This window comes from Phoca vitulina, unplaced genomic scaffold (genome assembly GCF_004348235.1).
Source record: "Phoca vitulina isolate PV1807 unplaced genomic scaffold, GSC_HSeal_1.0 scaffold15, whole genome shotgun sequence".
In the NCBI taxonomy this organism is placed as follows: domain Eukaryota; kingdom Metazoa; phylum Chordata; class Mammalia; order Carnivora; family Phocidae; genus Phoca; species Phoca vitulina.
The window spans coordinates 23,796,183-23,812,832 of NW_022589718.1; the positions used below are offsets into that span (position 1 = coordinate 23,796,183).

Sequence of the window (16,650 nt, forward strand, 5' to 3'; positions counted from 1 at the left end):
ATTCACCTGGGGTTCAAACAGTGCTCCTGAGGCTCAAGTGCCCCTCCTCACACGCTGCCCCTTGTCTCCACCCACCCACCCACTCATTCCCTCATTCGTTCATTCATTCGCTCAGTTCAAATTGTTTTCCGGGTTGCATTCACAAGTATCGGTCTCGTCCACCCTTTGCTGTATCCTGCTCACATAAAAGTGAAAACCTGCTCACGAGCAGTCATGTGGCCTTCCAGAAAAAACATTCCAGTGTGGTCAAGGGTTGTGGGCTACGCAGACACATGCTGAAGAAAAACTGACCTATGAGGTTGAACGCTCTTTCTCCCAACGCCTCAAACACCAGGACATGTCACTGCGGAAACAACAGTCGCACGTTTGGAGGTAACAGTAAATCAAGAGCAGAAACTTGCTAGTGACTTCAGGGTTTTCTGCACGTTCCCTCGAAGCTCAAGAAGCGTGATCTGACTCTGTCCCGTTTGTCTGTACAACCTCGGCAGTGACGGTAACTGGGGGGCCAGGGGATTATCCGTCAGCACCCGGCAGTTAACGACGGCACCACAAACCCAGCTTCGGCCCCGGGGTTGCCGACGCTCGTGCTCCACAAAGGACCCGCGAGCACTGCGCGACGCCTCTTCTTCGGCGACGAGGAGAACGGGCGCAGGGTCGATGCGCGCGCCCTCCAGCCGGGAGTGTTCACGCAGCCCCGGAGCTGGAACGGGGAGCTCCGCTGTGTCACCGGGGAATCACCTGTAACCTGTGGGAGCATTTGCGGGTGGCGGGCTCCGTTCCCGGAGGGGCCTCGCCCGGCGCCCACGCGCATGCGCACGCGCGGCCATGTCAGATGCTCCCCCCCTCCCCCCTCCGCCCCGCGGCGTGTGGTAACACCTCGTTCACACAGCCGCACTTTCTGGGTTGCTCCTGTTCTGCCTTACTGCAGCTTCTCACAAGTGCTCAGTCAGTGTTTGCCCTGAAATCGCTCGCGGAATGCAGGCCCGGGTCCTGACAGCAGCGGGGGGAGAACCCCGGAGAAACAGGATCCCCACGCAGATCAAAGGGCCCGAAGCCCCGGGCGCGGGCTGGCAGCGGAGGGCTCGGCGGCCGCAGAGGAGCTCGCGGCTGCCAGCAAGGGCCACCCGGACGCAGAGCCGAGCCGCCGTCCTTGACGACTCCACAGACGGCGTTACCAGGGGAGTCTTCATGACTGTCGTCTGTGCGAATTCTGTCGTGGGTGGGTGTTTGCCCCTTGGCACCTTTATCGTCATTGTATTTGAGTACGGCAGGCAGTATTCAAATCTGGATCTTTGCCTCTCGCACCTTCTCCTTAGATGACAGAAGGAAAAAAAAAATAGGTGTTTTAAGGTATTTCGCTCTTGTGTTAATTTTTCCGAGGGTGGCAAGTAAATTTTTAAAAACTGAATGAAGCAATTTCTCACCTTTCCTTGGAGAACAGAGCCGTCTCCACCCCTCTGCACTGACAGCCCTCGCTCCCTGCCCGGCACATTTGATCACGGCATTCCCCTCTTTTCCAGATGGCGCCACACCCATCTTTTCTGCCTATCTCCTCCTGTATTCCTACAGTTTGGGGGGGAAGTTTCCTTATTCATTCATTCATTCACTCATTCATTCATTCATTCAGTTTTATGCAGCTTTTCCCTTCATCCCTACTACTGGAAATGTTATAATACACACTTTGGAACTTGATCATGAATTGACTGGCATTTTTCTGCCTTCTCAACTTGCCTCCCAAAGACCCAAGAAACACACAAGCATGGTGCCTCAGACCAGAGCTACCCCTGGGGTCTGCACAGCAGGCCCCTGAGTCAGGAGGGAAGTCTCAGGACTTTCGGGCCAAACCACCCCTCACTGGCCAGTTCCAATTCCAGCTGGTCTGTTCTCATACAAGCACCTACCTTTCCCTTTACTCCACTGATTTCCAGCCGAAATCATGGGGTACATTTATTTTATAACCCCCACCATGGTGCGTGTGGTTACTATTCTGTTGTGTATTTTTACACACATCCCCAAGAAAACTTCAACTATTCCTAATATTCCTTGAACTATTTATTTTCTTCTGCAAGCAATATTTCTCTTGTCTGAGTATGAAATGAAACTTTGTGAATTACATAAAGTAATGGTAAAGAAGTTATTTCTTTAATGGTATATTTAGCTCTTGAAATTAGGATACAGGTACATTTAGTGAAAATATATATACTCTAAATAAAATTTAAATTCTTGTGTTGTTTTACATCTTCTAGAGTACTTAACTGTAATGTTCTTCTTAGAGCAGGCCAGGAAATAAAACCCATATTGTCTATTATAATGCAACACAAAAATTTTTTGAAAAAACATACTTCCTCCTTCTTGTTATTAACTGGAGAAATATAGAGAAAATGTCTCATTACTTGAGGGTGACAAATGCATTAAAAATCCATTAGTCTGACAAATAGCAATGTTTTTTTTCTGATAAATTAGAAGTTTCCAAATATGATGAAAGACATAATTTCATGGAAATTACATCATCTTAAAGCCAGCAGGCAATAATGGAATCATTTATTTTCTCATTTTATTCAACAAATAATTGTTAGTGTCTACTGCAGGCCAGATGCTGTGCTCAGTCTTCGGGATGCAACCGGAACAAGCCCCAGGCCCAGCTTAACAGCCTTGTGGTGGGATTCCAGCAAGAAAACAAGTACAGTATAGCTTGTGGTAAGTATTAGGATACAGGGCATACTGTGATCTGCAGAAGCACAAAGGAGGAAAGCATAAGCAAGATGTGGGGCCTGACCTCATGGGGAGAGCAAAGCGATTCCAGAGAAGGGTGTGGAAGGAGCATTCCATGCAGAAGGAATGCGTGGGAAACAGGAAGTGGGTAATAGGATGTTTGAGGAATGGGAGAAAGTTCAAGTGTTGGAGGGTGGACCAGATGCCCTGGCTGAAGGAAAGGATGGTTAGGAAGGTCAAGGCTGGAAAGGCCAAGGTCAAGGAGCAAGGGGCATCATTGAAGGGTGGCCACTCCAGTCTGAGTTAGCCCTTGTCTGTTGGGCTGCTTTGAGTGGACTCCTTATGTGTGTGGTTTTGGACACCACTCACTTTCTGATGGGGGCCGTCAGCGTCTGGGGAATCCACCCCCTTGGCTCTTTCCTTTTGGGGATTTCCCATTCTTTGCCTATTCATGGTTTCCCAGCTTCCCTTTCCTCATCCCCAGTCAGAAACACTGTGGGGTTTTCCATATGCACCCCCCCCACCTCATTGTGTGGGGGAGAGAGAGAGCCATCTATGCCACTCTGTTCATCTATTGATTACATTGATTTATCAAAACCCCAATTATAGGAGGTTTAGGTTTTAAACGTTACAACCAATGCTGTGAGGAACAACCACATGTGCATACACATTTGAACATGTGTCCAATTATTTTCTATTAGTGGAATTACTGGGTCAAATGGGTATGCAGTTTTAAGACTTACATGTAGTGCACAGGAATGCTTTTTCTCAGAGTTTAATATTTTTTTGATCACACTTGGAACTACCATTCCTCTTAATGTTTTCAAAAGTGGTAGCTGGAATGGTAACTTCCCATACATTTGATTTTTGTTTTCTCAAAGAGAGGTTGCATATGTGTTTTTAGTTTTTAATTCTCTAATTACGTCCTTTAAATATATTTCTATCCTTTTTCTTATTTGAAAAAATCCTCTATATAATTAAGGTCATTGATATTTTGTATGATAGGTTGCAAATAATTTCCCTGGTCTATCTGGCTTTTACTTATTCATGGCATTTTTTTTAAGACAGAAGAACTTTTAATTTTCGTGCAGTCAAATCTATCCTGGCTGAGAAACACTACCTCTGAATAACAAGGGTGGATGCTTTGGAGCCTGAGATACCAAAATACAAATCCTGCCTCTATCCCTTATTAGCTGTGGGCCTTTGGTGCAGCGCAAGACCTTCTAGAGCCACCAGTCTCTCGTCCCATAAAATACTCCTAGCAATGCCCAACCTTTTAGGACCACTAACAGATTGTGTGGGATAATGCATGGAGAATACTTATTCTAGAGCTGGAACATGCTAAATGTGCAGCAAACAGTAGCTACTACTGTTCTTTCTATGGTTATGAGTATTTTCTGTCGTATCTTCTTTTCCATGCCAGAGTTCTTTCCACACCAAGGTTACATAAGTATTTACCTACATTTTATTTTGTTTTTTAACCTATATTTTATTTTTTTACCTACATTTTCTTTAAATGAATCTTTGTTTTTATATTCTAACCCTCCCCCATTAACTTTATCAAACCTTTATCTTGTATTATCTTCAATTGTTGAAGATGTTCACATGCTTTCGGTTATTGTAACTTTTAATGGATGTTTTAATATTGGCAACTAACACCCTTTCCCCCTCATTTATTCAAATCCTTTTTGCTACACTTTCTTTCAAGGAACTTCACGACATTTTTTTTTTTTTTAATCTCTATTGGTATTTTTGTTGGGCTGGCAAAAAGTATTCGGGAAATTAATTTTCAGGCTTTCAATCCAGGAACATGGTGTGTCTCTCCCTTTGTAAAGTTTCTTTCATGATTCTCAGTGAAGTTTTGAGTTTCTTAAAAAAAATTTTACACATTGCCCTGCACACTGCTAATGAAGCCAGTTTCTAGTAATTTTACACTGATTACTATTATATATCAGATCTGCTCACTATGTGCTCTCATTTTTCCTGGAATTTAAGAAAGTACATACACTCCTATCTGCAAATATTGATTTTTACATTTTTCTCTTTTAATATCATCTCATTATCAGAAACACAATGCTAAATAGGTGTGATGTTAGCAGGCATTACTTCTTCTTCCCAACTTAAAGGAAAATAATTCTCTCATTTCTCTTTTAAGTCTAAGATAGACATTATTTTGAAATATTCTTTATAGTATTCACTCTGTTCTTATTGAAGTTATAGAAACTTTTAAAAATTGGGAATGGATAGGGAATTTTTAAATCCATTTTAGCATGTATTAAGATGATCGTGTGATTTATCTCCTTTGATCTATCCATATGGTAACTTATATTAATATATTTTATGCTCTACAAACCCTGGGTTTCTGGAGTTAACCCCATTTGGCCATAATAAACTATTTTTGTAAATAATTGTTTATTTCTGGCATATAAGGACCTTAGAAGTCACCACTCCATTCTAACTGCAAGTACAAAATCTAAACAAGAGGAAAAATCAGCAACTCTTCCTAGAGCCATAAGAGAAGTGAGGGCACAGGCAAACGAATGCCCCCAAAATTGAAGAGAGAGACAGGTGGATACAGAGAATCACAACTCAGCAGAGCAGAAACCCACCAGCTGCAACAGGAAAATCTGAACTGTAATTGAATTAGTAGAGGCTCAGTGTGGACAAGTCTGAGAGTTAAAAATGCCAGAAGGACTCAATTACAGAGGGCCCCCACACTTCTGTGAGTTTACCTCCGGGAGTCCTTCCAGGCCTTCACAGAGAGTATCACAGAAAAATTCTCTACTGCTTCCAACAGGCCAGGGAAAAAAAACATTTCGAGATAGGCCAGAGCATTCTGTTCTTCTTAACAAGGCCTGCCCTCAGGAGAAACTGTTTAACCAGATTCTAAGCTGCTGGGGTTTTTATCAAAGCCTAACCTACCTGGGGGGAGAGAAATACCCAACTCCAGCCAGCTCTAGACTTCTACGTGGGGGAAAGGAAATACAAATCCACAATCCCTTTGGGCCATCCTGTCCCACAAAATGTTGGGGAACGTGAAAAGCATGAGTGAAGTTCACAGTTCAGGGGTGCAGGCTCACTAACAGCCCTAATCAGAGGCCTATAGAACACTTCTCTCCTCTCACACCTTACCGCTACATTACTAAAGGCCTATTTACCACAGTTACTTTTCTCTATTGCATAAAACAGATCATGTCCACCTTTGAACAAAAAATTACAAGGCATACTAAAAGGCAAATCCAGCTTGAAGAGAAGAAGCATCAGAAATAGAGTCAGAGATAGTAGGAATGTTGGAATTCATCAGATCAGAATTTTTTTAAAACTATGATTAATATGCTAACAGCTTTAATGGAAAAAGGAGGCAACACATGGATAATGTAGGCATAGAGATGGAAATTCTAAGAACAGAAAAGAAACGCTAAAGATAAAAAACACTGTGATAGAAATGGAGAATGTCCTTGATGGGGTCATTAGTAGACTAGACATGGCTGAGGAAAGAATCTCTGAGTTTGAGGATCTGATGTGGAAAATTCTAAAATGGAAAAGCAAATAGAAAAAAAATCCTGAAAAAAAACAGAATGTCCAAGAATGGTAAGATACTTACAGAAAGCATAACATATGTGTGATGAGAATATCAGAAGGAAAAGACAGAAAGAAACAGAAACAATATCTGAAGCAGTAATGACTGAGAATTTCCCCCAAAATAATGTCAAACACCGAACTACAGATCTAGGAAACTTGGAGAACAGCAAGCAGGATAAGTGCAACCTCTGCCCCACAAACCCCACTCCCCCCACCAGCAATAAACAAGCAAACAACAACAACCCCCCTGCCCCCAGTATCTAGGCATATTATATCCAAACTGCAGAAAATTAAAGATAAAAAGAGGGAAAAAAATGTCTTGCCTATAGAGGAGCAAATATAACAATTACATCTGACTTTTCAGAAACCATGTAAGCAAAAAGAGAGTAAAGGGAAATATTAGAAGTGTTGAGAGAAAAAACCACCAACCTAGAATTCTGTACCCTGAGATATTATTCTTTAAAGGCAAAGGCAAAACAAAGACTTTCTCAGACAAGCAAAGATTGAGGGAATTTATTGCCAGTAGACTTGCCTTATAAGAAAAGTTAAAAGACATTCTTTAGAGAGAAGGATAATATAGGTCAGAAACTTGGATCTACCTAAGGAAAAGAAGAGTATCCAATAATGAATAAAGACAAAATAACAACTTCTTTTTCTTATTCTTAATTGATCTAACAGATTACAGTTTGCTCAAAATAATAAGAGCAACCATGTATTTGATTATGTATGCTTATGTACACATATATACTTATGTATGCTTATATCTAAGTAAAATGAATGACAGCAATGATACAAAGGATGGGAGGGAGAAATTAGAAATATTTTGTTATTATAAAGTACTTACACACCCATGAAGTGGTATCATGTTATTTGAAAGTGGACTTGGATTATTTTTTTTTAAGATTTTATTTTTTTATTTGAGACAGAGAGAGAGTGAGAGAGCACAAGGGGGGGAGGGGGTAGTGGGAGAGGGAGAAGCAGACTCCCCACTGAGCAGGGAGCTGGATGAGGGGCTCGATCTCAGGACCCTGAGATCATGACCTGAGCCAAAGGTAGATGCTTAACTGACTGAGCCACCCAGGCACCCCAAGGATTAGTTATAAATGTACATTGCAAACTCTCAGACAACCACTAAAAAAAGTAAAAAAAAAAAAAAAAAAAGAAGAAGAACTGATATGCTAAGAAAGGAGAAAAAATGAAATCACATAAAATGTTCAACTAAAACAAAAGACAGAAAAAAGAGTAAATGACAAAGGTAGGAACAAAGGGCAAATGCAAAAAATATAAAAACCATAATGAATATGGTAAATATTAATCCAACTGTATCAATAATCACCTTGAACATATATGGTTTAAATATACCACTTAAAAGAGATTGTCAGAGAGGATAAAAAAAAAAGCCCACTTTAAATATAAGGACATATATAGATCAAAATTAAAGGGATGAGGAAAGATATATCATGCTAACACTAATCAAAAGGAAACAGGAGTAGCTATATTAATTTTAGACAGAGCTGACTTCAGAGTTTTGAGGGATAAGGAGGGGCATTACATAATGATAAAGGGTTTAACTGTTAACAATCCTTAACATGTATGCACCTAACAACAGAGTCTCAAAATACATGAGGCATAAACTGATAAAACTAGAGAAATAGATGAATCTACTATTATAGTTGGAGACTTCAACATTTTTCTATCAGAAATGGACAGATCCAACATGCAGAAAATCAGTAAGGACATTTTTGAACTTAAGAGCACAATTAATCAACTAGATATAATTGACATCTACAGATTACATCATCCAACAAGAGCACATTACACATTCTTCTCAAGTTCACGGGGAAAGTTTACCAAGTTAGAACACATTCTGGGTCATAAAATACACCTTAACGAACTTAAGAGAATAGGAATCATACATTATCTACTCTCAGACCACAATGAAATTAAACCAGACATTAATAATAGAAAGATAGCTGGACAATCTCTAAATACTTGGAGATTAAGCAGTACATTTCTAAATAACACATGGGTCAAAGAAGAAATCCCAAGAACAATTAAAAATAATTTTAAATGAAAAGGAAAACATCAAAATTTGTGGAATATGCTGAAAGGAGTGCTTAGAGGGTAATTTATAGCATATATGTAGGATAAATCCCAGGTATATATAAGCCTGGCTCAACATCTGAAAATCAATTAATGTAATCTGCCACAGCAATAAGCTAAAAAAGAAAAATCAATCACATCAATAGATGCAGAAAAAGAATTTGACAAAATCCAATACATATTAATGATAAAAACTCTCAGTAAACTATGAATAGAAAGAACTTTCTCTACTTGATAAAGAATATTTACAAAAAAGCTACAGCTAACATCATACTTAATGGTAAGAAGCCCGAAGTTTTTCTACTATGATGGGGAACAACACAAGGATATGACCTCTTACCACTGCTTTTCAACATTATACTGGAAATTATAGCTAATTCAGTAAGACAAGAAAAGGAAATAAGAGGTATACAGACATGATAGTCTGTATTTTTTCACAGATGACATGATCATCTATGTAGAAAACCCAAAAGAATACACACACCAAAAAATGCCTGGAACTAATAAGCGGTTATAGCAAGGTTGCAGACTACAAGGTTAAATTGCTTTCCCACATACCAGTAATGAACAAGCAAAATTTGAAATAAAAAAAAATACTTTACCATTTCCATTAGTGCCACTAAAAAAAGAAATAGGTATAAATCTAAAAAAAATATGTACAACACCTATATGAGAAAAATTATAAAATTGTAATGAGAGGTATCCAAGGAGAACTTAAAAAATGGAGACATAGTCTGTGTTTGTACATTAGAAAACTCAATATTGTCAAGATGTCAGTTTCCCACCTTTATCTATAGAGTCAACGCAATGTGAATCAAAATCCCCCCAAGTTATTTTGTGTCTGTGGACACATCAGTTCTAACATTTATACAGAGAGGCAAAAGATAGAAAGCCAACTGAGTATTAACAGAGAAGAACAAAGTCAGAGGAATGGCACTTACCTGACTTCAAAACTTGCCACAGAGCTACAGTAATCAAGATAGTGTGGTATTTGTGAAAGAATAGACAAATACATCGATGGAATAGAACAGAGATCCCAGAAATAGACCCATAAATACAGTCAACTGACCTTTGAGAAGGAGTAAAGGCAAGATATAGTGGAACAAAGATAGTCTTTTCAACAAATGGTGCTGGAGCAACTGGACAGACTTCATGCCCTTCACAAAGTTAACGCAAATGGATCACAGACCTGAATGTAAAATGCAAAACTCTAAGACTTCTAGAAGATAACATGGGAGAATACCTCAGTGACCTTGGGTGTGGAGACAACTTTTTGGATACAACACCAAAGACATGATCCATGAAAGAAATAACTGATAAGGTACATGTTATTAAAATTAAAAATTTCTGCTCTGTGAACAACTATATGAAGAGAATGAGAAGATAAGCCACAGACTGGAAAAAAATATATGCAAAAGACTCATGTGATAAAGGGCTGTTGTCTAAAATACACAAAGAATAGTTAAAACAATGAGAAAACAAATAATGTGTTCTAAAAAATGGGCAAAAGACCAGAATAGATACCTCACTAAAGACGACACACAGATGACAAGTCAACATATGAAAAGATTTTCAACATCATATATCACTAGGGAACTGCAAATTGAAACAACATAAGATACAACTACACAACTACTGGAATGACCCAAATCTGGAACACTGACAATGCCAAATGCTGATGAAGATGTGGATTCATCATTTGGGCGGGGGAAGGAAAATGGTACAGCCACTTTAGAAGATAGTTTGGTGGTTTCTTACAAAACTAAACATACTCTTAACATACACTCCAGCAATGGTGCTTCTTGGTATTTACCCAAAGGAGCTGAAAACTTATATCCATACAAAACCTGCACGTGGATATTTAGAGAAGCTTTATTCTTCATTGCCAAAACTTGGAAGCAATGAAGATGCTCTTCATTAGGTGAACAGATAAATAAACTATGGTACATCCAGACAATGGAATATTATTCAGCACTAAAAAGAATGAGCTATTAAGCCATGAAAAGGCATTGAGGAGACTCAAAAGTAGATTACTAAGTGAAAGAAGCCAAACTGATAAGGCCCATACTGTATGATACCAACCAGAGGACATTCAGGAAAAGCCAAAAACTATGGAGACACTAAAAATGTCAGTGGTCTTGTTGTTGGTGTATAGGAATGCCACTGATTTCTGTGCATTGATTTTATATCCTGCCAATTTACTGAATTCCTGTATGAGTTCTAGCAGTTTTGGGGTGGAGTCTTTTGGGTTTTCCACATAAAGTATCATATCATCTGCAAACAGTGAGAGTTTGACTTCTTTGCCGATTTGGATGCCTTTTATTTCTTTTTGTTGTCTGATTCCTGTGGAGAGGACTTCTAATACTATGTTGAATAGCAGTGGTGATAGTGGACATCCCTGCCACGTTCCTGACCTTAGGGGGAAAGCTCTCAGTTTTTCCCCATTGACAATGATATTTGCTGTGGGTTTTTCATAGATGGCTTTTATGATATTGAGGTATGTACCCTCTATTCCTATACTCTGAAGAGTTTTGATCAAGAAAGAATGCTGTACTTTGTCAAATGCTTTTTCTGCATCTATTGAGAGGATCATATGGTTCTTGTTCTTTCTTTTATTAATGTATTGTATCACATTGATTGATTTGCAGATGTTGAACCAACCTTGCAGCCCAGGGATAAATCCCACTTGGTCGTGCTGAATAATCCTTTTAATGTACTGTTGGATCCTATTGGCTAGTATTTTGGTGAGAATTTTTGCATCCATGTTCATCAAGGATATTGGTCTGTAATTCTCCTTTTTGATGGGATCTTTCTCTGGTTTGGGGATCAAGGTAATGGTGGCCTCATAAAACGAGTTTAGAAGTTTTCCTTCCATTTCTATTTTGTGGAACAGTTTCAGAAAAATAGGTAGTAATTCTTCTTGAAATGTTTGGTAGAATTCCCCTGGGAAGCCATCTGGCCCTGGGCTTTTGTTTGTTGGGAGATTTTTGATGACTGCTTCAATTTCCTTAGTGGTTATAGGTCTGTTCAGGTTTTCTATTTCTTCCTGGTTCAGTTTTGGTAGTTGATACATCTCTAGGAATACATCCATTTCTTCCAGGTTATCTAATTTGCTGGCATAGAGTTGCTCATAATATATTCTTATAACTGTTTGTATTTCTTTGGTGTTGGTTGTGATCTCTCCTCTTTCATTCATGATTTTATTTCTTTTGCACAACAAAAGAAACAGTCAACAAAACCAAAAGATGACAGATTGGGAGAAAATATTTGCAAATGACATATCAGATAAAGGGCTAGTATCCAAAATCTATAAAGAACTTATCAAACTCAACACCCAAAGAACAAATGATCCAATCAAGAAATGGGCAGAAGACATGAACAGACATTTTTCCAAAGAAGACATCCAAATGGCCAACAGACACATGAAAAAGTGCTCAACATCACTCGGCATCAGGGAAATCCAAATCAAAATCTCGATGAGATACCACCTCACGCCAGTCAGAATGGCTAAGCTTAACAAGTCAGGAAATGACAGATGTTGGCAGGGATGTGGAGGAAGGGGAACCCTCCTACACTGTTAGTGGGAATGCAAGCTGGTGCAGCCACTCTGGAAAACAGTATGGAGGTTCCTCAAAAAGTTGAAAATAGAGCTACCATACGATCCAGCAATTACACTACTGGGTTTTTACCCCAAAGATACAAATGTAGGGATCCGAAGGGGTACATGCACCCCGATGTTTATAGCAGCAATGTCCACAATAGCCAAACTGTGGAAAGAGCCAAGATGTCCATCGACAGATGAATGGATAAAGAAGAAGTGGTATATATACACAATGGAATATTATGCAGCCATCAAAAGGAATGAAAGCTTGCCATTTGCAATGACGCAGATGGAACTGGAGGGTATTATGCTGAGCGAAATAAGTCAATCAGAGGAAGACATGTATATGACCTCACTGATATGAAGAATTCTTAATCTCAGGAAACAAACTGAGGGTTGCTGGAGTGGTGGGGTGTGGGAGGGATGGGGTGGCTGGGTGATAGACATTGGGGAGGGTATGTGCTATGGTGAGCGCTGTGAATTGTGTAAGACTGTTGAATCACAGACCTGTACCTCTGAAACAAATAATACATTATATATTAAAAAAAAAAAAAAGATAGCAGGAAGGGAAAAGTGAAGGGGGGCAAGTTGGAGGGGGAGATGAACCATGAGAGACTATGGACTCTGAGAAACAAACTGAGGGTTCTAGAGGAGAAGGGGGGTGGAAGGAATGGGTTAGCCTGGTGATGGGTATTAAAGAGGGCACGTACTGAGTGGAGAACTGGGTGTTATACGCAAACAATGAATCATGGAACACTACATCAAAAACTAATGATGTAATGTATGGTGAGTAACAGAACATAATAAAAAAAATAAAAAGGTCAGTGGTTCTGAGGGATGAGGAGAGGGAGGGAAGAACAGGCAAAGGACAGGATTCTTAGGCAGTGGACATATTATAATGGTGGATACATGTCATTATACAATTGTCCAAACCCACAGAATGTAGAACACCAATAATGAACCCTGATGTAAACTATGACTTCAGACAACAATGATGAGTCAGTGTGGGTTCACAGATTGTCACAAATGTACCACCGTGGTGTGGGATGTAGTTAGTGGGGGAGACTGTGCATGTGTGGGGATGGGGATATATGGGAAATTTCTGTACTTTCTCTCAATTTTGCTGTAAGCCTAAAATTGTTCTAAAAATTAAAATTAATTAAAAACCCTCTTATTCAACTCATTTAATGTATCTATTAATTTCTAAATTCCTTCCTCAATGCTCTCCTTTTTTGTGGAGTTTGCATTTCACTTCTGCATCTCACATCTGCATGCACAACCCACACTGCCATTTGGAGGGTAAGGACCATGTTTTGAGCATAGAGCCACGTATGTAAAGTATTTCCTGAACAAGTACATTAATGAATGCAAGGGAATTGATTTAACCCAGGACTGTCCTGCTCAGGCACGGATACAGGAGAGATCTAAAAGGGAAAGTGGAAGCTGTAGTACCCTGGGATAGGTGGGGATTTATTTATTTCCTCGGTAAGTACCATACCAGTCTTTGGCTGCTTTACTGAAAAGTTCCAGGCTGCCCTTGTCTTGCCACACTTCAAATTCTTTTGGAATGATTTCCAAGACCTGGTGACTGGTAGTTACATATTGAGGTTGCAGATTTCCTGGACACCTTCAATGATCAAATGAAATTGTTTTTAAAAGCTATAGGGTGACAACTTGGGGCTAGAACTTACAACCCTAAGATCAAGAGTTGTATGCTCCACTGACTGAGCCAGCTAGGCGCCCCCAATCTCACAAATTTAATATTGAACAAAAGAAGCTGGACACAAAAGCAAACATTTATATATGTATGGATCCACCATATAAAGTTCCCAAGGTGGCAAAACTAATGTTTGATGTTAATTGGCAAAGAAGTAGAAACAACCCAAATGTCCATCATCTGATGGACGGATAAGTAAATGTGGTATATCCATACAATGGAGTATCACGTGGTGATAAACAAGAGGGGGTACCAATAGATGCTTCACCATCCACAAACCTTGAAAACATCTTGCTAAGTGAAAGATGCCCGTTGCAAAGTACCACATATTGTAGGGTTCCATTTATATGAAATGCCCAGAATAGGCAAATCCATTGAGACAGAAAATGGTTTTCTAGGTCAGGGAGGGCTGGGAAGAAATGGGGAGTAATAGCCAATGGATACTGAATTTGGGGGGTGGGTGATGAAAATGTTCTAAAACTGATTATGATGATGATCACATGACTCTGAATCCAACAATGGGTGAATTGTATGGCATGTGAAATGTATCTCTATAAAGCTATTATTTAAAAAAAATATAGAGGGCATTGTAAATAAAGTTAAAAAAAGCCTCAGTTCCAGGGGCACCTGGGTGGCTCAGTCATTAAGCGTCTGCCTTCGGCTCGGGTCATGATCCTGGGGTCCTGGGGTCGAGCCCCGCATCGGGCTCCCTGCTCTGCGGGAAGCCTGCTTCTCCCTCTCCCACTCCCCCTGCTTGTGTTCCCTCTCTCGCTGTGTCTCTCTCTGTCAAATAAATAAATAAAAATTTAAAAAAAAAAAAAAAAAAGCCTCAGTTCCAGAGTTGGACTTTATAAAGACAGGTCTTCCACTCAGAAATGCCAAAGTCAAAAAGTGTCATTTATATCAAATTTGCATATATAAGTACTAGTTTTTTATTAATGTTGTGGGGTTTTTAAATTTTTCTGAATATATGCATGGGATTAACATGTACATGTTTTAAACAGATGAGTGTGTTGGTGTCCATATTAAAAAGATCTTCAGTTCATTAAAAAAAAAAAGAGGAGGGGGAAAGGGAGGAGGAGGAGATAAGCTTGGATGTCTACAGGGAGAGCGAGCAGGGTGCAGTGGCTAAAGGTGTCTCAGATCTGTACTACTCCTGGAAGAAATCTGCTAGAGAATATCTGCCTGCGTTGGGTGTTGAAGCAAGACTGTGGCTACTTTGAAACTATTCAACCCATTGACATTTGAAATCGAAATGAAAAGTTTAGAGTTGCTTTGAATCTGCCTGCCCAGTAGACTCTTCTGTCATTTCAAGCTGACATTTCAAGTGTCCTCATTCTCCTGATTACTTGGGGCAGCAACCAGGGCATGCACAGAGGTTGAGGACAAGAACTTGGAATTTTTAAATTGGAAAATTTATTTTTATTTTAATTGAAATATAGTTGGCATACTAAATTTTAAGGACAGCGTTCAAGAAATATCAAAAGAAAAGTAGCTTTTGGGGGAAGATTATGAAAAATCTGGCTGGCCTTTTCAGTCTATGGGGTAGGGGTAGGGCGGCGGGGGGCGGGGAGGGAATGATTTCCATTCCAGGAATGGTGCAATTCCTGAGAAAATTCCCTGATTTCTTTCACCTCTGGCTCGCCTGGACTCACTGCCCGGCTAGAGCGCAGGCGGCGCACGGTGCAGGCATCCCGCACGGGGGTGCTGTCGGCACGGGCTGCGGGGATGGGACAGGGAGCCCCAAGGCCGAGAAGCCTCCAGGCACATGCCAGGTGTCACCGGGCGGGGCTGGGGCTTCAGGTGTAGAGTCCCGCCGCCCGGCAGGTGGCGGAGCGGGCAGGGCGGCGGCGAAGGAGCACTTGTAATGGGGAGTAGGCGCGGGGAGAGGTGCGGGGAGCCATAAGCCGTGGTGAAAGGGGTGGCGCTGCGCTCCGAGGGCGCGATGGACGGGCCGTGGGGTGCGCCGGGTGGGACCCCGAGGGGCAATGGCAGCGTGCTGCTCAATGCCTCTCAGTGGGCGCCCGGCGGCGGGGAGGGCGCGGGGCCGCGACCCTCGTGGGTGGCCTGCACGCTCGCCTTCATCCTCATCTTCACCATCGTGGTGGACATCCTGGGCAACCTCCTGGTCATCCTGTCCGTGTATCGGAACAAGAAGCTGAGGAACGCAGGTAGGGGCTCCCGGGGCCGGGCAGCCCCCAACGTTCACCCGGCGGCCGCCTCCCCCCTTTTCCGGGGCCACTTTCCAGAACACCACCCCCTCCTCAGCTGTCAATTAGCTTTTTCTAAAAAAGTGACTTCTTTCTTAAAAAAAACTGGGAACTTTGAGTTCTTTTTCCCACCAGAGGGAGAAGACTGTGAGTTTACTTTTCCCTTAACCTGCCTGTGTAAGTTTTTTTTCTTTCTCTCCCTCCTCCCCACCCCCCACAATGAAACTAGGAGTCTTAAGTCCCCAAGGGATAGAACACTTTGCCAGAGTCAGGTTCTCTTTATTTTAGGGGAAAACCTCACTATACAATGATCAATTTCTGAGGTTTATTGGCTTGAGAGACATCAGATGCAGGTTGCAGAAAGTTCAAGAAGTCCTTCAAATCAGATCAGTGAACTTATCAACTGCTTGCTTTTACGTATAATTTTTCCCCCAACTTGGTTAAAATAGGAGAAAATAATCAAGCCTGTGAAATGAGAAGCTTTACTTTAGTTTTGTTGTCAGGAGTAGTTTTCAGTTTTTAGCATGCAATTTAAAAGACTCCCAAGGCTCCTAAACATGATTATTACTCCTCCAAGTTAAACAAGTTTCCATTTTAAAAATAGAAATGTTAAAGAGTATATTTACCTATAATATACTACTAAAACTAATTTTGTGTTTGAGTTAAACTTGCTTTATCCTCCAAGCAATGAATTGAAATTGGTTTCTCTTGGGTGGGAGGCCAGG

At 40.8% G+C, this 16,650-nt stretch overlaps 1 protein-coding gene across 1 annotated transcript in view; it reads left to right on the forward strand.

Annotated features, from left to right (window-relative positions):
- The first annotated feature begins 15,660 nt into the window (after positions 1 to 15,660).
- Positions 15,661 to 16,650, forward strand: part of MTNR1A (melatonin receptor 1A) — a 37,341-nt gene continuing 36,351 nt past the window's right edge. Inside the window, exon 1 of the mRNA XM_032413229.1 lies at positions 15,661 to 15,886. Coding sequence (XP_032269120.1) covers positions 15,661 to 15,886 — 226 coding nt within the window. The remainder of the gene's footprint in view (positions 15,887 to 16,650) is intronic.